A 26,922-nucleotide genomic window follows, 5' to 3' on the forward strand; every position below is an offset into this window, starting at 1 on the left:
CCCCCCCCTTTCATCATCACCGCCTGTCATTCCCTTCATCAGTGGTCTTCAACCTGCGGACATCCAGATGTTGCAAAACTACAACTCCCAGCATACCCGGACAGCCATCGGGTGTCCGGGCATGTTGGGAGTTGTAGTTTTTAAACCTCCGGAGGTCCTCAGGTTGAAGACCACTGCAGCCTTTGTCATCATCCAGACCCCCCTTTAGTTTTCTTATCACCTCCCCTCGGTGGGAAGGAAGGGTGAGCCGGTCCGGGCCATCTATGCTGCAGGGACCGTAGGGTGGGGAGGGTTAGTCGTTCCGGGCTGTCCTTTTTCACCTCCACTCCGGGCCCGGCCCCGGACTAGTGACGTTGCCTTGACGACGACGCACAGGGACGTTTATGCGCAGACTCCCTGCGCATGGACGTCCCTGTGTGTCGTCGTCAAGGCAACATCACTAGTCCGGGCCCAGAGCGGAGAAGAGGGCCCCCCAGTGAAAAAGGACAGCCCAGAACGACTAACCCTCCCCACCGGACGGTCCCTGCAGCATAGATGGCCCGGACCAGCTCACCCTTCCTTCCCACCGAGGGGAGGTGAGTAGAAAATTAAAGGGGGGGGGGGGGTCTGGATGATGACGAAGGCCGCAGTGGTCTTCAACTTGCGGACTTCCCGAGGTTTCAAAACTACAACTCCCATGCTGGGAGTTGTAGTTTTGCAACATCTGGAGGTCCGCAGGTTGAAGACCACCGAGAAGGGGGGGCATTTTCAGCAAGAAAAATCGTGCTGAAAAACTCGGGTTATACTCGAGTATATGCGGTAGTACTTTCTGTAAAAAAAAAAAATCATGTATCGTAGCAAAAATGTAAGCACTAATAATATATTTTTCAGAGAATAACTTGGGATCATGGGAATCACTTTTAGTGGAGGTAAGGACCCTACTTACATAATAGATATTCTTAGTTCTCTTTATTGTCACATATGTTATATTGTATGTTCTTTTGTGAACACTTTTTCGATAGATTTTTTTTAATCTCAGTTATATAAAATTCATTTTGACATGTATATTATTCTAAAATGCTAGTAATAGCTTCAAATAGCACATCACAAATCAATCTATACAGTACATGCTGATCAAAAAGAAAAAATGGTTGTGAGATGCAATGGACAGCTAGTGGTGTAAAATGACTAGCTATGTCTCACCATACCAGGAGAGGGGAGTATGCTATAGTTAGTTATTTTATACCACTAGTTGCTGAAAGGGGTACTCTACCCGTAGACATCTTATCCCTTATCCAAAGGATGGGGGATAAGATGTCAGATCGCCGGGGTCCCGCTGCTGGGGACCCCTGGGATCTCGGCTGCAGCTCCCCGCTATCATTACTGCACAGAGCAGACTCGCTCCGTGCGTAATGACCGGCGATACAGGGGCCGGAGCATCGTGACGTCACGGCCCCGCCCCTCATGACATCACGGCCCGCCACCTTAATGCAAGTCTATGGGAGGGGGCGTGATGGCCGCCACGCCCCCTCCCATAGACTTGTATTGAGGGGTGAGCCGTTGCATCATGAGGGGGCGGAGCTGTGACGTAACGATGCTCCGGCCCCTGTATTGCCCGTAATTATGCACGGAGCGAGTCTGCTCTGTGCAGTAATGATAACGGGGAGCTGCAGCTGAGATCCCAGGGGTCCCTAGCAGCGGGACCCTGGCGATCTGACATCTTATCCCCCATTCTGTGGATAAGGGATAAGATGTCTAGGGGTAGAGTACCCCTTTAAGGTTGTGTTCATACCTTGCAGCTATTTAGCGGTACCGCAACTTATTACTGCATGAATTTTTGCAGCAACAGAGCAAAATTACAATAAAATGCAGTATTTAGTTGTGGTGCAGCTTTCAACAGCAATTGTCCTTGTGGTTTTTCATTGTCTTGGCCATTGTGGGACAAGTTTTTTTTTTTATATAATTTTTTGTACCAAGACATTTAATAAGACATATAAGTATATAAGACTGTATAAAGAAATATTTAAAGCTTTTGGATTAAATCGTTTTCATGAATTTAGTTTTTTACAGCACTTACCATGATATATTAATGTAATAGACTTAATAGTCTGGACGTTTATGGTTGTGGTGACACCACATATGTCATAGCTCTTTTATGAATCCTGCTTTGACTTGTCACCCCACAATCAAGTTGTTAAGGTGGGATTGCAATATAGTGACAGAGGCGAAAGTTTATTGAAAGAGCTTGGGTGACCATTCAGTCGTCATTACAAGTCATACAATAAATTACAATCATACATAGTATGACAAAGAGAGAAATGCCAGCGTGGAAATTTGCAGAGTCCCGTTTAATGGTGTAAAATCAGCAATACAGGTAAGTGAACACAAAAGATCTTTCCACGCTGGCATTTCTCTCTTTGTCTTGGATACTGGTGTTGCCATATACCTGCCACGGTGTGGACGGGACGATTTGTTGGTGAGCTGATCTACCCATTCCTTTTACATATTATTACAGTACAATATACAGCACAGGTTCTCTAAGCTATACAGTGGTCCCTCAACATACGATGGTAATTCGTTCCAAATGAACCATCGTTTGTTGAAATCATTGTATGTTGAGGGATCTGCGCAATGTTAAATATAGGAAGGTACCTGTCACCACCGCTCTGGACCATCACCGCTGCCCTGGATGTTGCCATCCATCGCTGTCGCCGCGTCCCCGTGGTGTCCCCGCCGCTCCAGATCGTCTCCGCTGCCCGGGATCGTTGTTCCTTATCGCCGTCAGCACGTCGCTATGCACGCCGCTTCTGTTGGATGAAGGGACGGCATGCGCGACGTGATGACGACAATGGAAAGTGATGGCGATGCAGGGGATCCCGAAGAGGACGGTCCGGAGCGCCGGGGACATGTAAGTGATCATCACCGGAGCACACGGGGCACCTTAAACGACTATCCAGCGGCAGCTGAAGCAGTCAGCACTGCTGGATAGCCGTTTGTGCGATGGCCCCGACATACAAAAGCATCGTATGTTGATGCTGCCTTCAACATGCGATGGCCTCTGAGAGGCCATCGTATGTTGAAATTATCGTATGTCGGGGACATTGTAGGTCCCCCCGACCTACAATGTCCCCGACATACGATAATTTCAACATACGATTGACCCTCTGCTAATTGACCTGACTATTCTTCTGTTTTACATATTTGTACTGTGAGCTCTCTAGGTTTGGATTCAGCCAATCTGACTACTCTTTTCTGTTTGTTAGTTTATCCCCTGTGTTCGGCAGCTTGTGCTATGTCTGTTAACCCATTGTGCCCTGACCTGCTTTCCTGACTTCTGTATAGTGTTTATTTTTATTGTTTTGGACTTTACTACACCTTGCACTGTAGTTAAGTAGGGTCCCACACTGGGGACATCCTATTAAGGAGGTAGGCACTCCAAAAGGCAGAGATAGTGGCCTGAGTAAGCTCAGGGCTGCACCTTTCTCTGTCCAATGTAACAGCATTCACTTTTATAGTAGGTTTTCAAAAATGTTCATTTTTTATGGTCTGTTCCTCAAAGGGCAGAAAAAAAACTTTGAGAGAGAGACCTTCTAAAGCTATACTTTTCCACAAAGGGCCCACAGAGCTGTTTTGTATGAGCACAGACTTATAACATGTTTGAGATTCACTTTTGCTATATTTAATAACTAATGAATTGCTTCTCCCACTTGTATTAGGGTGCTCTTACACATTGCAGTTTTGCTAGCCAAAAGCAGGTGGGAATCATAATGCATTAGACAATATAAAGAACACATGCTGCTTCTACTGTTTTTAGAATCCTCTCCTGGTGTAAAATTAATTCAAAAAAGAAGAAAAAAAGTAGCATTTGTTCTTTATTTTATATAATTTATTATGATACACACTAGAGCCCTGCATTGGGATTAGCATCCTGGGGGACCCAGTGAAAAATATGCGAGTGCGGGATGGGAATGGTGCTGCTGCGGGCAGTCAGGTGCTATGCCTGTGGGTCCCTCAAATCACGCACACTCCTGCACTGCATACCCATCCTCTGCAAAATTTGGTTCCGCCACTGATTTAAAGTGGTTGTGGGGCCAGTAGCCTGTCCAGGTTCTGCAGCACGGGCCGTGGCCACTTCAAATCCGTGGCAGCTGCCAGCACTGACATTTTAAACCCCCCTTTCCCCACACGGCCACACCTCCTCTTCCCCCTCCCTCTAATCCCCTTGCTGTTTCTTACCTGTCCAATGATTTCTAGTGGGCTCTTGCAGGGTCTCGATGGGCCCAGCGTCCTCTGCACTGCACAGACAAGTGAAGTCCCCCTGCTGCATGGCATGGCATCAGTGCAGCGCCAAGACCCTGCACTTGAGCTTGTAGGAGCCCACTGGAAGACACAAGACAGGTAAGGAACAGCAAGAATGTTAAGAGTGAGGGAGAAGAGGGGGAGAAGGAATTAAAATGGCACGGGGGCATTGGGGGGTGTTTAAATGGCACAGCAGGGGGTAAAATGATACAGAGGGGTGGGGTGGGGAATTAAAATGGCATGAGGGGGGGTGGGGGCATTTTAGCAGGTGGGTGAGATTGGATACACATGTTAACGGGAGCAGGTGGGTTTAGACACACCTTTTAGTTGGAGCAGGCGGTATTGGACACACATGTTGCTGGAGCAGGCAGGAGGAGAATACATGCCTTGCAGGAGCGGCGCTAATGGTCAAAAATGCAGTGGGATTAAAAATACAGTCCCACTCTGGGCTCTAATCCACACCTGGATTTAGCTTCAAAGTACACTGTGTAAAGCACCCATATTGTTTAGAAACATCAAAGTGTTAAGCAGGTAAAAATTTACTTACAGTATCTCTATTTATGGGTATATAAAATATTGCTTGGTTGACTATATTTATCTATTATGTCAATATAATTATTTTCTCTTTTAAGGAGTTCAGATATTTATTTTGTTGCTGTGGTCTGGGATAAGCATAGCTATGATCACAATAGGTAAAGTATAAAACATATCATCATAATTCATAATATAAAATACTATGGGAAAGTCATCTCACCGCTCCTCTTGTTTGCTATCGTCCATTGCACAGACAGGTCAAGAGAAAACCATTCAGCACGACAGGAATTAGCAGCTCAAACATCCTCCTTTATTGTATCCAAAAATAAAAGCATATGCAGCATAAAAGACAGACAACATAGGCTGACATGTTTCGAATCAGTATCCCCACTCACAGAACCTTCCTTAAAACAGCCGGTATGTATTTATCTGACCAATTTGCATATGAAAAATGTTTAACAAAATAATATGTAAAAACAAACACATGCTTGAAAAAGATGACAAAGAGGCAATAACATCATATTATAATAATCATACATCTTAATAAACAGAAAATAAACATGTGACATAAACCATAATTTGTACTTGGTGAATCACACACACACATGAGAAACCTATAAAAAAAAAGCCTGAAAACGTGTTCCCATAACTCATATGTAGGATGGAAACACGGGCAATAGTAGAAGCACCATAAACCTAAAAGAACAGAAACTCTGGGTTCATATTCTACTGTTTGCCAGAACTTCAAATAGGAAAACCTAATATTTTTTTATTGAAATATATAATTTATATAGGCACCAAGGTCCCAAGCCAACAGATGCTGATGGCTCTTTCATGAAGAATACCAAATCAATACTTTAGAATAAGATCAGGCCCTATGTTCAATCCCCATGGCTGTCTAGAATTTAAAGTAAGGATTCAGGAATTCTTCCCATATGATAGATTTCTGCAGTGAATGTTACTTTTTATATCTCTATTACTGAAAGGAAGCATCAACCTCATGTACCTCATGTATTTCTAATCCCCCAGGTGAGCAAGAAAATTAAAAAAAATGTTGCCTCATTACCTTTTAAGAGTTATAACTTTTTATTTTTCCATTTATACTTCCATATGAGGCCTTGTTTTTTGTGGGACCAATTGGACGTTGTAATGACATCCTTCAATTTAACATAAAATATGCTGCAAAACAGAAATATGTATGCGCTGTTTACCATGGGGTAAAACTAAAATGTTATCTTGAGGTCAGTACAGTTACAACGATATTCAATAATTTATATAGTTTTACAGTATTATATTTTACTACTTCTAAATTCTCTGAATTGCCCTTTTATGACCCCTCTAACCGTTTTTTTTATCTTTTTGCCTAGTAAGCTGTGTGAGGGCTCATTTTTGTGCCACAATCTGTAGCTTTTATCTGTAACATTTGTACATAGATGTGACTTTTTAATACATTTTTTATGCAATTTTTCTTGCTCTGTGATATAAATCTGTTCCAAAATCTGTTTTTTTTTTATGTTATAGTTTAATAGTTCAGGTAATTCACATAGGGGTGATACATCTACCCTTAGAAATGAGGATAGATAAAAATACTACTAGTAAAAGGGGGAAATCACTGAAGAAATCTATTAAACAGGAAACGTTTTTGCATTTCAGCCATGGGGATTGAACTTAAAGTGTAAATGTCATCACTGAGCCAAAAAAACTAACAAAAAAAAAATAACACTACAGCCATACTTGGTAATGGTCCCTGGTCATGTTCAACCTTTTATTTTTCCAGTTTTCTTTTATTATGTGGTTGTAAGCAGCCCTGTCCTACTGCATAGACATCGGCTTTTCTCCTGATCTCTGTGGAGGTTCCCTTACTGCTGTAATGTCCCTTAGTTGCTAGATTGACAGCAGCCAGTTAGCTCACTACACACACAGCTTAGACATACAGAGTTAGACCCTGCAGCACACACAGCTCAGCCTTACACACACTCAGCTCTACTACACAAACAGCTTAAACACACACACATAGCTCTACCACTCAAACAGCTCGACTACACACACACAGCTTTACTACACACAGCTCTACTGCACACACAGCTCAACCATACACACATTCAGCTCTACTACACACTTAGCTCGGCTGCACACACAGTTCAGCCATACACACACTTAGCTCTACTAGACATACAGCTTTATTACGCTCATTCAGCTTTACTGCACACACAGCTCAAACACACACACTCAGCTCTACTGCACACACAGCTCAAACACACACTCTCATCTCTGCTGCACACACAGCTCAAACAAACTCAGCTCTCCTACACAAACAGCTCAGCCATACACACTAAGCTCTACTGCACACACAGCTCAACTACAAAGTTCAGCCATACACTCATCCCTGCTGCACACAGAACTCAGCCATACACACACTTAGCACTGCTGCATGCACACACCCACACAGCTACAGTTAATCGCTCCAACTATCCTCCCCCCACCTCCACTATGGTTTCTTCAGTTATGAAGAGAGGTTGCAGGGTTGTCTGTGTGGGGGATGGCAGACACTGCTGACAGACACCATGCCTCTCTGTCTGCTCTTCCCACTCTGTAAGTGAAAGCAGAGCCTGCAGCTCTCACACTGTGCCTTTCTCGGCACAGTGACAAACAGGCCTGGAGCATACAGCATAGTGCTAAGCCCATCCCACTGCCCCTGTTCTGACTGTGAAGAAGCATATTTGGGAATATAGTGGGAACATAGATAAAGGTGGGCAACAGCTATTGACATGGTATGGGACCCCTTGTGGACAGAATTTCAGGGACAATTTTCCAATAAAAAAAAAAGCTAAATATTTAATGTAAACAAATTGTAGAGTTTCCTAATTTTATATTATCTATATAAAAAGTAGTTTATGGTGGCAGTGCCTATTTAAGCCATAAACTTTTTCTTAAAAGGGTACACCAGCATTAAAAACATCTCCAAAGAATAGTGGATTAGATGTCTCATCGTAGGGGGTCTGGCTGGTGGGACCCCCCCCACGATCTCCGGGCTGGCACGGCAGCATTCTGAACATGGAAGCCTGGGGCTTACATGTTCGTGATCTCATGCTATGCCCCCCATTCATGTCTATGTCTATGGGGTGTAGCGGCTGTGGTCGCCAATCATCCAGCAATGAGTGGAGTTCGTTCCAGGCAACGGATGAATAGGGTGCTGTGCCGGAGATCTCAGAGGAAACCCTGCGATCGGACATCTTATCTCCTATCCTTTGGATAGGGTATAAGATGTTTAGGGGGAAGTACCCCTTTAAGTATTCGTTTGGTATAAAGACAGTGGGATCTATGCTTTATTGCACATATGCTCTTGTCTGAGCTGCCACCCTGCAGATTTTCAGGTTTTGTTATAGGTGTCCAATGTGTGTGATTAACTTCCCATAAATTATGGTTTATAATGTATGTGTCTTCCCTAAGCATGGATTTGATTTTTAATGTAATTTTGTTAGAAATCAAACAGGTCAGGAAGGTCTAGAGCGCAACCAGGTGCTGGGATTAAGGATCCGAAACATGTCAGACTTTGCTGTCATTGTTTTCATCCAGGATACAATAAAGAAGCAAGTTTTAGTTCCTAATTCCTGTTGTGCTGGAACTTTTCTGCATTATTTATTATATTATTATTTATAGGCGTTTCGGGAATAATAATAATGTGTGGGAGAATAATTAAAAACTTTTTTGATGTTCTTTTACTTGCGATAAAGGAGGCAATTTATAGTTTAAACAGATTTATAGTTTGTACAGAATCAAAGACGTAATTAGGTAAATATCCTCATTGCCAAAAAGTAAGGAAAGGGAGTTCTTTTCTTTTTGAATTTCCTTTCTGTCTGACCACAGTGCTCTCTGCTGACACCTCTGTCCATTTTAGGAACTGTCCTAAATTTGTTCCTACTCTGGATGGACAGTTTCTAAAATGGACAGAGGTGTCAGCAGAGAGCACTGTGGTCAGACAGAAAAGAAGTTCAGAAAGAAAAGAACTTCAGTGTCATTTTGGTAATGTTGACAGACATCAGGCGGATAAAATCCAAGAAAATAGGTCTTTACCAGACCCTTCTCCTCACAAAATTGACAGTCCAGGAACAGTCAATTTTATTGGGTGCAACAACAAGTTTCGAGTTTGGGCAGAACTCTCACGGCTTGGGAGTGACAGACGAGCTCTCCGGGTGACCCCTAAGCCGTGAGAGTCCTGCCCGGACTCGAAACTTGTTGTTGCACCCAATAAAATTGACTGTTCCTGGACTGTCATTTTTGTGAGGAGAAGCGCCTGGTAAAGACCTATTTTCTTGGATCTTATCCGCTTGATGTCTGTCAACATTACCAAAATGACAATGTATATGGGCCAAATAAACCCCCACATCATGACCATATTACTACGACAGAATAACAACAGAACAATACCATCATACAGTTACATAATGAAAACCACTGTACACAGACTAATATTCCCCCATACAATGCCCATATAGAGGTACATACCAGCTCCACTCAGGCTCTGCTGACCAACTTAAAGGGGTACTCCGGTGAAAAACTTTTTTATTTATTTACTTTTTGTAAATCAACTGGTGCCAGAAAGTTAAACAGATTTGTAAATTACTTCTATTAAAAAATCTTAATCCTTCCTGTACTTATTAGTGGCTGAATACTACAGTGGAAATTCTTTTCCGTTTGAAACACAGAGCTGTCTGCTGACATCATGAGCACAATGCTCTCTGCTGACATCTCTGTCCATTTTAGGAACTGTCCAGGGTAAAAGGAAATCCCCATAGCAAACATATGCTGTTCTGAACAGTTCATAAAATGGACAGAGATGTCAGCAGAGAGCACTGTGCTCATGATGTCAGCAGAGAGCACAGTGTTCCAAAAAGAAAATTATTTCCTCTGTAGTATACAACAACTAATAAGTACTGGAAGGATTAAGCTTTTTTAATAGAAGTAATTTACAAATCTGTTTAACTTTCTGGCACCAGTTGATTAAAAAAAAAAAAAAAAAAGTTTTCCACCGGAGTAGCCCTTTAAGCAAGTCATTATGTGAAAATTAACTGAAACTGTAAAGTCACCAAAAAATATGCAACAGCCGTATGAGCCTTTTGGGACTTTTTGGGGACTTGGGACTTCTGGTGTTTTGGGTGGCCTGTTTTCCTTTCCAGTGTGATATCACATATTGCATTTTTGAAACCACTCCACTGTAAATCCTTCCAGCATATTTTCTATTCTCTTTGAATCCTCTCCTTGCTTTGGCTTACAAAAACAAACAAACAAACAAAAAAAGGCTTTGGCAATTTACCAAAAATGTCTGTGTATAAAACTACCTTAGGCATAAACCACCCAAGACAGATTTGTTGCAGCTTGCATTAATCCATGTGCTTGCCACCCAAACAACTCTATTTGCTGCAACATATCTGCTGCGTGTGAATTAAAGGGTACCTCTCATCAAATAAACTTTTGATATATTTTAGATTAATGAATGTTGAATAACTTTCCAATAGCATGTTAATGAAAAATATGCTTCTTTCTATTGTATTTTTCCTGATCAGTCCTGTCAGCAAGCATTTCTGACTCATGCTGGAGTCCTAAACACTCAGAGCTGCCAGTCTGCTTTGTTCACAGCCAAACAGGCTGTGAACAAAGCAGGCTGGCAGCTCTGAGTGTTCTCCCTTGTGAACAAAGCAGACTGGCAGCTCGTAGTGTTTAGGACTCCAGCATGAGTCTGAAATGCTTGCTGACAGGACTGGTAGGGAGACCCCTAGTGGTCATTTCTTCAAAGTGGAAAATTAAATAGAAAGAAGCATATTTTTTTAATAACATGCAATTGTAAAGTTATTCTGCATACATTAATCTATAATATATCAAAAAGTTTTTTTGATGAGAGGTACCCTTTAACCCTACATGAAACAGCATGGTTTTCATGTAAAAGAAGCAAGGCCAATGCTAGCGTTTAGACTTAAAGGGGTACTCCGGTGCTAAGACATCTTATCCCCTATCCAAAGGATAGGGGATAAGATGCCTGATCGCGGGTGTCCCGCCGCTGGGGACGCCCATGATCTTGCACGCAGCAACCCGTTATACTCTGTCCCCGGAGCATGTTCGCTACGGGTCTGATTACTGGCGATCACGGGGGCTGGGGCATTGTGACGTCATGGCCCCGCCCCTGTGTGATGTCATGCTCCGCCCCCTCAATGCAAGCCTATGGGAGGGGGCATTACCAGGATGATTACATGTATGGAGGGTTGATGATTTTTTCATATGTGCATATTGCCTGTTATTTATTCATGCTATTGTGGCAGGGGATGCCAGAGTTTTATGGGGTGTATGTTTTTTATGGGTTAGGGGTGTCCGTCTTTTTTTATTATTGATGTATTATTATGATTAATAGAGCAAGTTTTTTGGATTAAATGGTATTGGATTACAGTTTTGTGGTAGCAATTGTAGGTTATATATTATGGTAATGTTGCTACCTATTGTTATAGGATTACATATAATTTCCTAAGGAGAGTGTCGGTGATATACCTTTCATATATCTGTCTGTGCCTCTATTCTCCATTGCAAAGAGGCGTCCCAAGCCCCTTAAGTGCTGAAGGTTGGAATCCCTTCTCCTCCTCCCGTCCCTGCATGATTGACAGTCAGCTGGAAGTCAAGCCTTGTTTCTAAATATTGTTCTTGTGCTGTGTAAACATACTGGGTGCAGGGGCACTACAGCTTTTTTGCTACTCTGCCACATGCTGCAGTGGTGGTTTATCCTCTAGAAGTTTCCACCGTCTACACAATGGATCTTTAAAGGAAAACTCCAGAACATAAAAATTGTCCCCCATACTGCCGGCAGTAAAAAAAAAATAAAGATGTACATACCTTCCTCCGCTCCCCCGGGGCCTCCGGTAACCGGTGGTCGGATGCCGGTGGTCGGATGAATCATACTGCGCTCAGCCAATCACCAGCCGCAGCGAAGTCCGATTCGGCCGGCGATAGGATGAGCGGCAGTGTGACGTTTTCAGCCCCGGCCGCAGGTGCCGGTGTAGTGAAGAATTTAGTGTCCTGAAGCGTTTTCACCCTGCCGCTCAGCCTATCGCCAACCGAGTCTGACTTTGCTGCGGCTGGTGATTGGCTGAGCGCAGTATGATTCATCCGACCACCGGCAACCAGGAAGTGGATCGCGGCGGAGACCTGCGACAATTTTTATATTCCGGAGTTCTCCTTTAAAGATAAGCCAAAGTGATCATTGGGTTCTTGGTCACCTCACTTACCAAGGCTCTTTGCCCCTAATTACTTAATTTAGTGGGGGCAACTATCTCTAGGAGAAGTCCAGGTTGTACCACACTTCCTCCATTTAAGAGTTATGGAGGCCATTGGGCTCTTGGGAACTTTAAAGGACTAGTCTTCTGAAAAGTATTTCCAGTGCCGGGCCCAGGCTGCAAAAAAAAATAAAATAAAAGAGAATGTGAAGAGGAAAAGTAACCGTTCTCTAGTAAGATCCTTGTATTTATAGTGTATGGGAACTTGTTGTGTGCAATGAATCAGATATATTACTTGTATATATACAGTATTGATGTTGTATCCAATCAGTAGAAAAATAGAAATCAAATTACATCATTAAAATACACACATTTATTTAGTATATGATTACAAACTCGAGCTGTCTGCAGGGCTCTTGCAGAAGCTTACTGTATTTAAGCGTAAATAAAAATATTTTTTAAGAAAACAGAAAAATTATAATAAACATATAAAACAGAATATAGTACTGACACTTAAGTATAAAAATGAGTCCTGGTCAAAGCTTATCTAAGGTATATTGCAAAGGTATGATAGTTCTAGTTCCTGAATGATAAGCAGAAAATCTTGTTTTCTGATCCTGGGAAAGCAGGGTGATGTTACAATTAGATGCTGTGCATCCATTGGTGGTATAGTAGAATCCTCTAATGGAAAAAAGGTAATAGGTGCTATGCACTGTACTGTAGAGGGTATGACCTATTTGATATTGTATATTCATTGGTAGTACAGTGGTAATCTATGCAGGAAACCTGTTGGAGGAAAACGGTGCATGCTGTGGACTACTTACCAATCCCGATGTTCAGTCCTGCAGCACTCTGACACTTACCCGCCTAAGGTTCCAGCCAGATAGTGGTATCACCTGTCCTGGTTGGCGATCCACTGTAGTCGGTGATAGAGATGAGAAAATTTTTGAAAAATTTGATTCGGACAATTCGCCAAATTTTCCCCAAAAATGTCTTTCGGTTCAAATTTATTCGTGGCAAATTTCTATTAAAAACGTCTTTTTCTGGCCTACAGAGAGCCTCAATAGGGGTGTAGAACACTTTGCCTTGCTGTAACACGTATACGGTGTGTGCTGGGTTAGTGAAATAATACTGTTATTCAGTATGAGATTCAGATCAGAGGCATCGCTATTAGAATCACTGTCGCAGAGTGGCACAATGACAGAGCCTGGGGGGCATCAGTATGAGGGCTGAATGACACAGAGTGGAGGTGGCGGCAGCATGAGTAGACCATATGGTGGTGTAACAACACAGCGTGAAGGTGGCGGCAGCATGAGGAGACAATATAGTGGCTCAATGACACAACCTGGAGTTGGCAGCAGCATGAGGAGACCATATAGTGGCTCAATGACACAGCCTGGAGGTGGCAGCAACATGAGGAGACCATATAGTGGCTGAATGACACAGCCTGGGGGTGGCGGCAGCATGAGAAGACCATATAGTATGTGAATGGCACAGCATGGAGTTGGCGGCAGCATGAGGAGACCATATACTGGCTGAATGACACAGCCTGGAGTTGGCTGCTGCGTGAAGAGACCATATAGTGGCTGAATGACACAGCGTGGAGGTGGCAGCAGCATGAGGAGACCATATACAGTGACCTACCAACCTACGATGGCCCCGACATATGATCAAATCAACATACGATGGCCTCTCAGAGGCCATCGCATGTCGATGTCAGCATCGACATACGATGCTTTTTTATGTCAGGGCCATCGCATTAAGTGCTATCCGGCAGCGCAAAATGCTTAAGCTGCTGCCGGATAGCAGCTTAATGTTCCCCGTGTGGTGCCTTGAGTATTACTTACCCGTCCACGATGCTCCGGGGTGCCCTTCGGGTCCAGCGCTGGTCCTCCGGTGTCTTCTCGGCCCTCTCCGGTGACGTCAATATGCTGTTGCGCACGCCGTCCCGTCATCCAATAGGAACGGCGTATGCAGCGGCGTAATGACGTCGCTACGCAGGCCCAGTAAGGCCTTACGAAAGACAGTGGAGGACTGGAGAAGACCAGGAGAGCCCAGTGGAGGCCTGGGGTCACCATCGGGAGCGGCGGGGACACCATCGGGAGCGGCGGGACGCGGTCCGGAGCGGCGGGGACAGGTGAGTACAGCTTCCTATACGAATACCTCAACATATGAGGAGACAATATGAGGAGACCATATAGTGCCCGAATGACACAGCGTGGAGGTGTTGGCAGCATGAGGAAACCATATAGTGCCTGAATGACACAGAGTGGAGTTGGCGGCAGCTTATAGGGGCTGAATAACACAGCCTGGAGTTGGTGGCAGTATGAGGAGAAGATATAGAGGCTGAATGACACAGCCTGGAGGTGACGGAAGCATGAGGAGACCACAAAGTGGCTGAATGACACAGCCTGGAGTTTGCGGCAGCATGAGGAGAACATATAGTGGCTGAATGACACAGCCTGGAGGTAGCAGAAGCATGAAGAGACCATATAGTGGCTGAATGACCCAGCATGGAGGTGGAATCAGCATGAGGAGACCATATAACGCCTGTATGACACAGCGTGGAGGTGGCGGCAGTATGAGGAGACCATATAGTGGCTGAATGACACAGCGTGGAGGTGGCAGCAGCATGAGGAGTCCATATAGTGGCTGAATGACATAGTGTGGAGTTGGCGGCAGCATAGAGTGGCTGAATGACACAGCCTGGAGTTGGCGGCAGTATGAGGAGAAGATATAGGGGCTGAATGACACAGCCTGGAGGTGGCGGAAGCATGAGGAGACAATAAAGTGGCTGAATGACACAGCCTGGAGTTGGCGGAAGCATGAGGAGACCATGTAGTGACTTAATGACACAGCCTGGAGTTGGCGGCAGCATGAGGAGAACATATTGTGGCTGAATGACACAGCCTGGAGCTGGCATCAGCATTACGAGAATGTATGGTGGCAGAATGAAACAGCCTGGAGGTGGCAGCAGCATCAGGAGTCCTGAAAGTGACCTGGTGACAGAGTGGTGTGGTGGGTGGCAATACCAGTACCCAGTGATGAAGGTGGGTGAAAAAAGGAGAACTTGGCATCAGATGTGTGACATAAGGAGGGTGGCAGGATCAGAATAGTAGCTGAGGCAGGTAGGCAAAAGAAAACAGACTGTTTTGTAAAAGTGTTAGTGTGCACAAGTATTGAGGATATGCATTACGGAAAACGTAACTTTTAATAATATGCTTAGGATAAAATATATGGACCCAAAATTCTTTTTTAAATCAAACAAAAGGAAAGGTGTGCAAAAAACACCATGTGCCACCATTTGATAAGGAATGGGAAGACTTTTTCACACTCAATCCATAGCTACAGTGAAACTTGTAATTAGCAGACGCAAACAAATATTATAAAACATTAATGAACAGGTAACTAAACTAAACCTACAAATACACCAATTCACTGTCAATGAAGAAACTGCTAAATATCAGGACAACATCTGTAAAAAATTAAATAGAATCGAAAAAGAAATTATTACCAAATAAACGAAAAAATTTAGAAGAGACTATCTAAACCATCAGATATAAGAACAGATCGACCCAAACAAGTTTACAATGTTCCAACATTCAATCAGTTTCAATATCTTGCTCAATCGCCTTTTTTTTAGCCAAGCACCACAGATACCCCAACCATCCACCATATACACCAAGAGGCCACTCAAATCATCCATCTGATTACAACAGACACACCACACGCAGTCTAAACTACACACGTCCAAATCACTTTCGTCCGCAAATCCCCCGCTACCACAATCCCAACCACTATCAATCAATCCCAACATACCACACAACACATCACCAACACTACACACAGAAACAACCCCTGATACCGCCACCCACCCTACCTAACATTATCAAAACACCATGCCACCATTACAAACCCCTCTTAGACAAACAACATCGATAGAACAGGTAGGTACACATGAACCACAAAGAAACACATACACTTCACACCCCAACATGAAAAAGAGAGTACGACGACGAACACGAACAATATGTGAGACCAAAACTGAAAATAAGAGAGATCCACCCCTAACTGATTCCGCTATTTATAAATAAGTTCCAAAACAATCAACTCACACAAATATCTTTATTAAATAAAGGTTTGAAATTCGCCACAAATGAACCAGTCGATAAATTCAAAGTATGAATTGGTATAGCAAAATACATACGCAAACTCTGTTTAAATATGTATCATCATAAAAACCCTATAGAACGCCAACACACATCTAACACACAATATACACACACAATGCTAAAATCCAAATCAAAATGTTACCCAAGGCAAGAAATCAGTGAAACCATGGCAGCATTCAAATTAAATGTAGAAAATGATATGAAAAAACTGAAAACACACAAACAAAGAAACAATGGCAATGAAAGAACTACAGATAGATAATCAGATAGTAATCCGTCCGGCCGATAAAGGCGGAGGGATTGTCATTTTAGATGTAAACACTTACAATGCAGTCCTCTGGAAACGTTCCATAGATGATATCATCATTATCTGGAAAGAAACGCCACAATCCTTACAAATTTTCATTGATCTATTAAATCAAAACACAAACACATTCAATTTACTATTCACCACTAATATTAGCACACATCAGATTTCCTATCCATTACATCAAAGCACAAGACTCTAGACTAATTTCCAAAACTTACCGTAAACTACAGGACTCCACTATACCACCAACAGATTTACAACATCTAATTGTAACATCACCCATACCTTTGCAATATCCCCTTAGATAAGCTTGGACCAGGACTCATTTTTATACTTTAGTAGCAGTACTATATTCTGTTTTATACGTTTATTATCATTTTTATTAAATATTTTTATTTACATTTAAAGGAGTTCTGTAGTACTGTAAACTTATCCCGTATCCGATCTCCTGTACGGGGCCGTGGCAATGTATAGTAAAGGGGGCGTTCCGTCCCCGCATGGCGTGGCAGCCAGCACACCCCTCCATGTATCTCTATGGGATTCATGGAAGGGTGTGCTGTCTGCCGCATCATGTGGGGACGGAACGCCCCTTTTCTGGTACATTGCCACGGCCCCGTACAGGAGATCGTGGGGGGCCCCAGCGCTCGGACCCCCCGCAATCTATAACTTATCTCCTATCCTTCGGATAGGGGATAAGTTCACAGCACTACAGATCTCCTTTAAATACAGTAACCTTCTGCAAGGGCCCTGCGGACAGCTCGAGTTTATAATCATATACTAAATAAATGTGTATATTTTAATGATTTAATTTTATTTCTATTTTTCTACTGATTGGATACAACATCAATATTGTATATATACAAGTAATATATCTGATTCATTGCACACAACAAACTCCCATACACTATATATACAAGGATCTTACTAGAGAACGGTTACTTTTCCTCTGCACATTTATTCACTCTGAGGTTGTATAGGGTACACAACCTAATTACCAGATCTCATTCGATCCCTTCCTCCTATTGTAGAGGTACCTTACTTCTTTTTTCTTAAAAAACTTTAACAAACTTTAACTCACCTTCCTCCATTACCCCCTAGCGCAACTACAGCTGTTTGGTCCTCCAGTCCTGTCTTCTTCCTTCTTCCAAGTACACGGATTATCACGCTGCGCTCAGCCTATTGCATTGACGATCCGTGCACACGGAAGAAGACCGGACCAGAGGACCAAACAGCTGTAGCTGCGCTAGGGGGTAACGGAGGAAGGTGAGTTAAAGTTTGCTTTCTTTTTTTTTTTTTTTTGCAGCCTGGGCACAATGGACTGGAAACACTTTTCAGAAGACTACTCCTTTAAGTGCAGTAGAATTTTTTCAGCCTTCATCTGTGCCTACACCCAATCCTGTCTTTACAAGCAGTTCTTTCCACCTCATGGCTGTTTTTTTCTTTTTATTTTTTTTTCTTTGCTGATATGCATTGTCAGCTGTGAGGCCTTATCTATAACAGGGCTGTGTCTTTCTAAGATTTTTTTATTAGCCAATGACTAACCTTTATTTACCTAACTGTAAATCCCCTTTAAAGGGAACCTCACATCAGATTTTACCATATATAACACATGGCAATGCATTATAAATAGTAAAATCTTCTTCCTTACTATACCCTGGAGAAGGTTCTGCCATCAATGATTGTGATTGAGATATTGACTCTGAAAGGTGTCCCTGGCCAGACCGCAAATAGTCCCCAGGGCTGGAGCCATCCTCTTCTGGTCTATCTGCTCTGGCTGTAATCACACCCCCTCAGTGTGATTGACAGGCAGTGTCACCACTCTCTTTCCTAAGAAGACAGAGCAGTGCCATGACGCAGAGTCAGCGTGATTACAGTCGGAGCAGACAGGACTAAAAGAGGATGGCTCCCCACCCAGGGCAGTGGTACTACCTACGGTCGAGCAGGGGACACCCTTCAAAGTTAGTATCATCAACATCGGTGGCAGTAAAAAAGTTTACCGGGCATGGAAAGGAAGAAGATTTATGCTAAAAATCTGAAGTCAGGTTCCTTTTAACTCATAAGTATTTATAAGAATTGTGATTGGCCGGCACCATCTGGCCAATGACAATTTTCAGTGCCAAATATGAATCTACAAGCAAGTAGAACCAGCTCCACCCCAAGCTTCTGCGCACGGACAGGACCAGGACTAGGTCCAAACATATGCAAGAAAGGAAGAATGTCCAGCGCACACACGTATAAAACCGAGCTGCTTTATTGCATGGTTGCCATAGGAAACATCGGACACTCAGGTAACGTGACGCGTTTCGGCCCGCAGGGCCCTGCGGGCCGAAACGCGCCACGTTACCTGAGTGTCCGATGTTTCCTATGGCAACCATGCAATAAAGCAGCTCGGTTTTATACGTGTGTGCGCTGGACATTCTTCCTTTCTTGCAAATATGAATCTGTCATGTGAAGAGAACTTCACTTCACAGCCAAGTACAGTGCCGGGTCAGGGAGCATAGAAGTGCGGCTGTGCTGACGGTTTCTAAAGATTATACAGTAAAGGATGATCGCAACGGGTGTTAGGAGTGGCACCCGCGGCGATCTGTCATTTAGTACAGGTACTACAGCTCCCAGCATGAAACAGTCTGTTCTATGCTGGGAGTATAAATAATGTATAAAATAAAGAGAATAAAGTTTAAAACAAGTAAAAATCACAAACACTTTATAAAACACATAATACATTTTTTTTTATGGTAACCTCCAAAATGTAATAAAAAAAAAAAAAAAAAGCTAACTCCATCCCTTTTTTTGGATCGCTAAAGTCCCCCCCAAAAAAATAAATAAACCTGCAAAAACGCCAAAGTTAAAACTCACATGTTTTTCTTACCCTTATTTTACTCCCATAGACTTCTATGGGAGACAAACGCCCGTTTTCTGTGAAAAAAAAAAACTGCCTCAACATGCTGCAATTCTGAAAAACTGTGAAGGAGCAGGAAAACACCAAAGAGGAGTGAAAAAACACCAAAAGAATGAAAAAAAAAAAACGCCAAACAGAAAAACAGCAAGTGGATAAGGCATTTTGCATTTCCCTATTGACTTCCAGCTAACATGCAGCATTTTTTTCCACACTAATAAACGCCATGCGGCAGAATGGACGTTTTTTGGGAAATTTTTGCCCCCCCCCCAAAAAAACAAGTGGAAACTTAACACTGAGTTAGGTAACAAATTCTGTGTTTTGCAACCAGTGTGCATTCAGCTGTTGCAAAAACTACAACTCTCAGCATGCAGTGACAGCTGAAGGGCATGCTGGGACTTAGTTATGCAACAGATAGAGGAATACTACTGCAACAGCTAGATGAATACTACTGCAACTCTAAGCATTCCCTTTGGCTGTCCGTGCATGTTGGTGGTTGTAGTTTTGCAACAGCTGGAGGCACATTGGTTGCAAAACAGAGTTTGTTAATTAACCCCTTAAGGACCCGGGCTTTTTCCGTTTTTTCATTTTCAATTTTTTCTCCTTAACTTTAAAAAATCATAACTCTTAAAAATTTTCACCTAAAATTATATATAATGGCTTAATTTTTGCGTCACTAATTCTGCTTTGTAATGACATTAGTCATTTTACCCAAAAATCTACGGTGAAACGGGGAAAAAAATCAATGTGCGACAAAATTGATGAAAAAACACTATTTTGTACGTTTTGGGGGCTTCTGTTTTTACGCAGTACATTTTTTGTCAAAAATTATACCTTATCTTTATTCTGTAGGTCCATACGGTTAAAATGACACCCTATTTGTATAGGTTTGAATTTGTATCACTTCCGAAAAAAATCATGAATACATGCAGGAAAATTTATATGTTTAAAATGGTAATCTTTTGACCCCTATAACTTTTTTATTTTTCTGTGTTCAGGGCGCTTTGAGGACTCATTTTTTGCGCCGTCATCTGAAGTTTTTAGCAGTATCATTTTTGTTCTGATCAGACTTTTTGATCACTTTTTATTCACTTTTTTGTGGTATAAAAAGTGATCAAAAATGCGCTATTTTGGACTTTTGAATTTTTTTGCGCGTACGCCATAAAACGAGCGGTTTAAAAAGCGGTATATTTTTATAAGTCGGACATTTCCGCACACGGCGATACCACATATGTTTATTTTTATTATTATTTACATAAGGTTTTTTTATTTTTGGAAATGCCGGGTGATTCAAACTTTTATTAGGGGAAGGGATAATTGAAAGGGTTAATGATTTTTTTACACTTTTCTTATGCAATATTATAGCTCCTATAGGGGACTATAACATTGCATGTACTGATCTTTTACACTGATTGATCCATCTCCATAGGAATGGATCAATCAGTGTTTTCGGCGATTGAATGCTCAAGCCTGGATCTCAGGCTTGAAGCATTCATTCGGCGATCGGACAGCACAGGAGAAGGTAAGGAGACCTCCTCCTGTGCTACAGCTGTTCGGGATGCCGCGATTATACCGCAGCGATCCCGAACAGCTCCCTGAGCTAGCCGGCACATTTTACTTTCGTTTTTAGCCGCGCGGCTCAGCTTTGAGCGCGCGGCTAAAGGGTTAATAGCGCGCCGCACAGCGATCAGTGCCGCGCGCTATTAGAGGCGGGTCCCGGCTTCACTATGACGCCGGGCCCGCCGCGATATGATGCGGGGTCACCGTGTGACCCCGCGTTATATCGCAGGACCGGGACTCATGACGTACGCATACGTCATGGGTCCTTAAGAGGTTAAAGGGGTACTCCGGTGAAAACCTTTTTTCTTTTAAATCAACTGGTGGCAGAAAGTTAAACATATTTTTAAATTACTTCTATTAAAAAATCTTAATCCTTCCAGTACTTATTAGCTGCTGAATGCTACAGAGGAAATTCCTTTCTTTTTGGAACACTGATGACATCATGACCACAGTACTCTCTGCTGACATCTCTGTCCATTTTAGCAACCATGCATAGCAGATGTTTGCTAAGGTCAGCATGGTGGCTCAGTGGTTAGCACTGCTGCCTTTCAGTGCTGGGGACTTGGGTTCAAATCCCACTAAGGACAACAATAAATAAAGCATTATTATTATAATAACATCAGCAGAGAGAACTGTGGTCGTGATGTCATCAGAGAGCATTCCAAAAACAAAAGAATTTCCTCTGTAGTATTCAGCAGCTAATAAGTACAGGAAGGATTAAGATTTTTTAATAGAAGTAATTTACAAATATGTTTAACTTTCTGCCACCAGTTGATTTAAAAGAAAAAAGGTTTTCACCAGAGTACCCCTTTAACTCAGTGTCTCCCAACCAGTGTGCATCCAGTTGTTGCAAAACTACAACTCCCAGCATGCCCAGACAGCCGAAGGACATGTTGGGAGTTGTAGTTATGCAACAACTGGAGGAGAACAGTTTGGAGATCACTCTGTAGTAGTGTCCAAACTGTAGCTCCAGATGTTGCAAAACTACAACTCCCAGCATGCCCAGACTGTCCAGACATGCTGGGAGTTGTAGTTCTGCAACATCTGAAGGGCGAGATGTTACAGAACTACAACTCCCAGCATGTCTGGGCATGCTGGGAGTTGTAGTTTTGCAACATCTGGAAAGGCTACAGTTTGGACACCACTGTATAGTGGTCTCCAAACTGTGGCCCTCCAAATGTTGCAAAACTTCAACTTCCAGCAAGCCCATACAGCCAAAGGCTGTCTGGGCATTCTGGGAGTTGTAGTTTGGCAACTCCTAGAAGACAGCAGTGAAGATCACTTACCACTAATCTTCACTGCTGCCTCCGCCGCCGCCTCCTTTCTGCCATGAATCCCACCATGATCGCCGGTCCCTAGCCACCCCTCTCCGGTCCCTAGCCGCAATCATTTACTCCGGCACCCGCCGCAATCTACCCCCCGCTCTGCCCGGACATCCAGGGGGGGGGGCAGAGCAGGGATTTCTACCCAACTGCCAATGGCAGGGCATAGGAGGAGGTGGCGCCCCTGTCACCTCGCTCCTATTCTTCATGATGGTCCGGATCATGCTCCAATCATCCCAATTTTCCGGCGATCGAGTCACCACAGACCCGATCAGCCCGGAATCGCCGCAAATCGCCGATCTGAATTGATTGCCAAATGCCGACATTGGGAGTCTCAGGAACCCCCAAGAGGTTTACACGGGGTGCCTGTTGAATGATTTCAGCAGGCATCCCGGTCCCCGCCCGGTGTGCGGTGGGGACCGAAATTCCCATGGGCGTACAGGTACGTCCTTGGTCCTTAAGTGTCAGGGCGTACCTGTACGTCCTTGGTCCCTAAGTGGTTAAAGGGCCAGTATGCCATTAATTATTGTTTCCACCTGCACCTCAGTTATAAATTTCTGTACCTGCCATCATTCCCTGCCAGATCTTTGTTGCCTTAGATCCCTAGTGAAAGCGTATTCTGTGTTTGCTTTGCCATGTCCTTACCCTCTGCTCCGTGACCTGACCCTGCTACAGTGCCGCATGCCAGTTGACCTCCTGCTACATTCCTGACCTCGCCCCACTGACGCCAGCCCTGACCTCCCGATATCCAGACCACTTCTTGCCTAACTCCTCCTGTGCCTTGCACCACCTGAGCTACCTGTGTGGTTGAGTCGTGCCAGGGGTAGCGACCTGGGTCCTGCCTGCCGCAGCAAGACCATCCTGCTTTGTGGCGGGCTCTGGTGAAAACCAGCGGCACCTTAGACTCCTCTCCCTGGCACGGCCCACATAATGTGCCACACAGGTCCAGCGGATCCACTTCTTCCATGTGTGACCTGCCTACTGCCGTGAGTCCCTACAGCTACAAGTTATGCCTCTGTGACAGAGGTAGCCTCCTCACTCTGTTTACCCTTGACAATGGCATCTTAATGGTTAAACATTTAGGTTTGAATTCATCTCCAGGCCTGGCCACTGTTTGCTGGTGTCAGATATATAAAACTCTATGACATAGTCCCCCACTCGTCGTACGTGTAATGACTAATATTGTAGTAGAAAGGATTTTGCTTGTAATTTTGACTGACTCAGACTGTATATTTTGACATGATAAACTTGTTACACTTGTGTCTTTTCAACCTCATTAACTATGTAACTATTTTATGTTAATGGAAAGGAATGTTTAGTAACATATTAACATAGTGGCCATTCCCCAGCAGCAGAATACATTAGGCACCATCAAACTGGAGCAGATTATACTGTGTGTGTTATACTGAAAGAACCAGCTTATTCACACGCACAGTAATGGCAGCATATTCAAAACCAAAAGAACATAGATAAAGTCTATGTTTATCCCTTGTGCAAATCTAGCACTCTCTAGGAGAGATGGCAATGTCTGCAAAGAGAATTATCTATAGTATTTATTTACCAATCTATTGCCATGGCACATGCCTCCTTCAGGTCACACATGGAACTGTTTTTTTGATAGAAAGGATCAGTGACAGAAATTATTGGTATAGAACATACAACAGTTCCCTTTAATGAATATGCTGTTTGGATATTTACACCAACCAACCACGTTGATAAATCTGTCATAATATTTTTTAGGTGAACATGAAAAATAGCAAAGCATGCACATGTATTTTAAAATGTTTTACTCATTTTCTACTTATTTTTATCCGGATCCCATTCCTTAGAGAGGCTCAAGTCTTACACTTAGTACAATGTTCATTTTACTAGCAGTATATTTGCTGATAAAGGCCACATCTACTTATCTACATTTGAGGCCTTTTTACATGGGTCAAGTAAGAGGAGGATAATTTTATGTTCACACCTCGGAATGTCCCCGCGGAAAATCTCCATCCAGACATTCTGGGGACTGTTGGAGCCAGCATAACATGCCAGCACTAAGACCGCACAGGAATGAGCCATCTGAGACTGCTATGGATTCCATGAGTCTGCAAAAAGAATGAACAGGTTCTTTATTTCTGCGGACATGGAAATATGGAGACATATGGCGTGGAATTTCCGCTGTAGATTACTGGACTCCAATGTGGAATTCCAAACGGAAATTCTGAGGTGTGAACATGGTGTAACAGTGTCGACCCCAGTGTCGCTCCCAGGCTGCACAATTAATTGCTGGACCATTTTGGCCTTGAGGATACAGACACTTTTTAGTTTTTCCCTTCTCATTTATTAGAGGCATAACTCATGTTTCCATCTAAAGAGCCAAATGAGAGCTTGCTTTCATTTTACTATAACATTTTTGGGGGGAAATTGAAAAGAAAACTGCAATTTTGCTACTTTTTTTTCTTTCTTTCTTTTTACATAGTGCACTTTATGGTACAAATGACAACTTTGGTCAATGACATTAAACGGATACCCAATTTATATAATTTTTCTATAAATATTTTGATATTATTATTGTACTACTAAAAAAATGTAAACTTTTTTTTTTTTTTTAACAAAATCAGTTGGCTTAAAATTGTCCACTTCTGACCCCTATAACATAGACACCTTTGTAACAAATACATACATATAAATATTCACACACACACACACACAATAGTCACCATAGGGTCAGCCTATGTAGTGAGGGTCTCCCAGTCCCAGGGATGCTCCATTGCTCAGCAGAGCCACAGCAGCATGCACTGACATTGGTAAAAAAGCCCTTTCATGACACCAACACCACCAACTTCATCTTCAACCAACTCCTCCTCCTCCATCACAAGAGAACTAGCCCAGGATGTACCATACCATCATCTGTTTAGAAGTGGCACATGCTGGGCTAGTTTACTTAAAGGGGTACTCCGGGCCTTGACATCTTATCCCCTATCCAAAGGTTAGGGGATAAGATGTCTGATCCCGGCCCGAAGAATGCTTGTGTCTGATGACTCACGATCATGGGGCAGGAGTATCGTGATGTCACAGCTCCGCCCCTCATTACATCATGCCCTGCCCCCATAATGCAAGCCTATGTGAGGGAGCTTGACATCCACCATGCCCCCTCCCATAGACTTGCATTGAGGTGGCGGGGCGTGATGTCACGATACTCCGACCCCGTGATCGTGAGTCGTCAGACACAGAGCGATCTTTGCTTCCGAGGCTGATGATAGTGCTGTATGAGAGATTGATTGAGAGATTGATCGCAATCAGACACATTCTTATTCCTATCCTTAGGATAGGGGACAAGATGTCTAGGGCTGGAATACTTCTTTAAAATTGCCATCCCTGCTTTCCACTAGTTGCTGTTGCCTGAGGCAAAACACAACCTCATGGCAGATGTTGCCCTGGTAAGCCAACATGGTCCTGTTGAACAAGAAAATGAAACACAGGAATCTCCTAATTTTAATCTTTACACCTCCTTTGTATTGTGTATATAATTTTGTATAAATATGTACAGTATGTATACTGTATATGTACAGTAGATAGGTATAGTATGAACCTATAACAGTACTTATGTTGTACAGATGCTTAATGCAGCTGTAGATTTGAATTGTCATTGTATGTATTACAGCCAAGCATCTCCTACATTACAGTATTATATATATCTCTTATTATATGTTATCTAAATCATCTTTATATATTATATTTTGGTGCATATTCTTCGAAAGTAAATAAATGCCATTTTATCAATTAATGTTCCAACAGGTGTCATGTACCAGGATAAATGTTTGCTGCAACCTTTGATCCCAATTTACTTAATAGTGGCCGGAACGTGTCAGCTAGTAGCCATCCTACTGCTGCCATTAAAAAACCTTTGTCATCAGTTATCTGCACTATTGGAGGGGTTTATATTAATGTTCATTTTTTGTTGGTTAATTGCTGGTAAGTACTAAATGCGTTTTGTTTTCACACTAATACTTGGATCATCTTTCATTCTCCATCATTTTGTAAAGCCCATTTCATATGTTCATAACACAGCCATATTCTAACATGTGCATTATGCCCAAAACACCTAGAATCTTAGTCGTTCTACTGAACTGAACTTAGAACATCCCTGGGGTTCAGCAGGCAGTCTTAAATGGGGATGGAATTAAATGGGGTTTTGTAGCATTTTTATATGCTCAGGGAGGTGATAAACATAAAAATAAACTATACTTACCTTCTCTTCCCGAAGAGTCACAGAGCTATGTCCTGATGTGCATCACTTCTTGTGTTTCGGATGAGCACCTTCCCAAAGTGGTATCCTGCCTCAGTCACTGATTGGCTAAGTGGGCAACTGAAAATGCCAACCCAGAACACAGTGGGTCAATGGGGTACAAAAACCGGAACACAGGAAAGGGTGAGAATTTGGATGGAGCTCCACAACAACAAAGCAGAGAAGGCAAGTATATATATATATTTTTTTTTTTTTATGTTTATCACCTCCCTAAGTGATTTTTTTAAATTCCCCAGAATACCCCCTTTAAGGGGTACTCCGGTGAAAAAACTAAAATTTCACATCAATTGGTGCCAGAAA

At 42.9% G+C, this 26,922-nt stretch overlaps 1 protein-coding gene across 2 annotated transcripts in view; it reads left to right on the forward strand.

The window, feature by feature from the left end:
* Positions 1-457: 457 nt before the first annotated feature.
* The window catches only part of LOC130277760 (transmembrane protein 272-like), a 45,932-nt gene continuing 19,467 nt past the window's right edge, over positions 458-26,922 (forward strand). The window contains exons 1-4 of one of the 2 annotated variants that reach the window (XM_056528509.1): positions 458-575; positions 871-908; positions 4,911-4,970; positions 26,112-26,288. In XM_056528509.1, the coding sequence (XP_056384484.1) occupies positions 887-908; positions 4,911-4,970; positions 26,112-26,288 (259 nt within the window). In that variant the 5' untranslated portion in view covers positions 458-575; positions 871-886. Of the gene's footprint in view, positions 576-870; positions 909-4,910; positions 4,971-5,065; positions 5,230-26,111; positions 26,289-26,922 lie in introns of those variants that run through there. The other variant, XM_056528510.1, reaches the window with a different exon arrangement.

The sequence above is a fragment of the Hyla sarda genome, chromosome 6, assembly GCF_029499605.1.
Source record: "Hyla sarda isolate aHylSar1 chromosome 6, aHylSar1.hap1, whole genome shotgun sequence".
In the NCBI taxonomy this organism is placed as follows: domain Eukaryota; kingdom Metazoa; phylum Chordata; class Amphibia; order Anura; family Hylidae; genus Hyla; species Hyla sarda.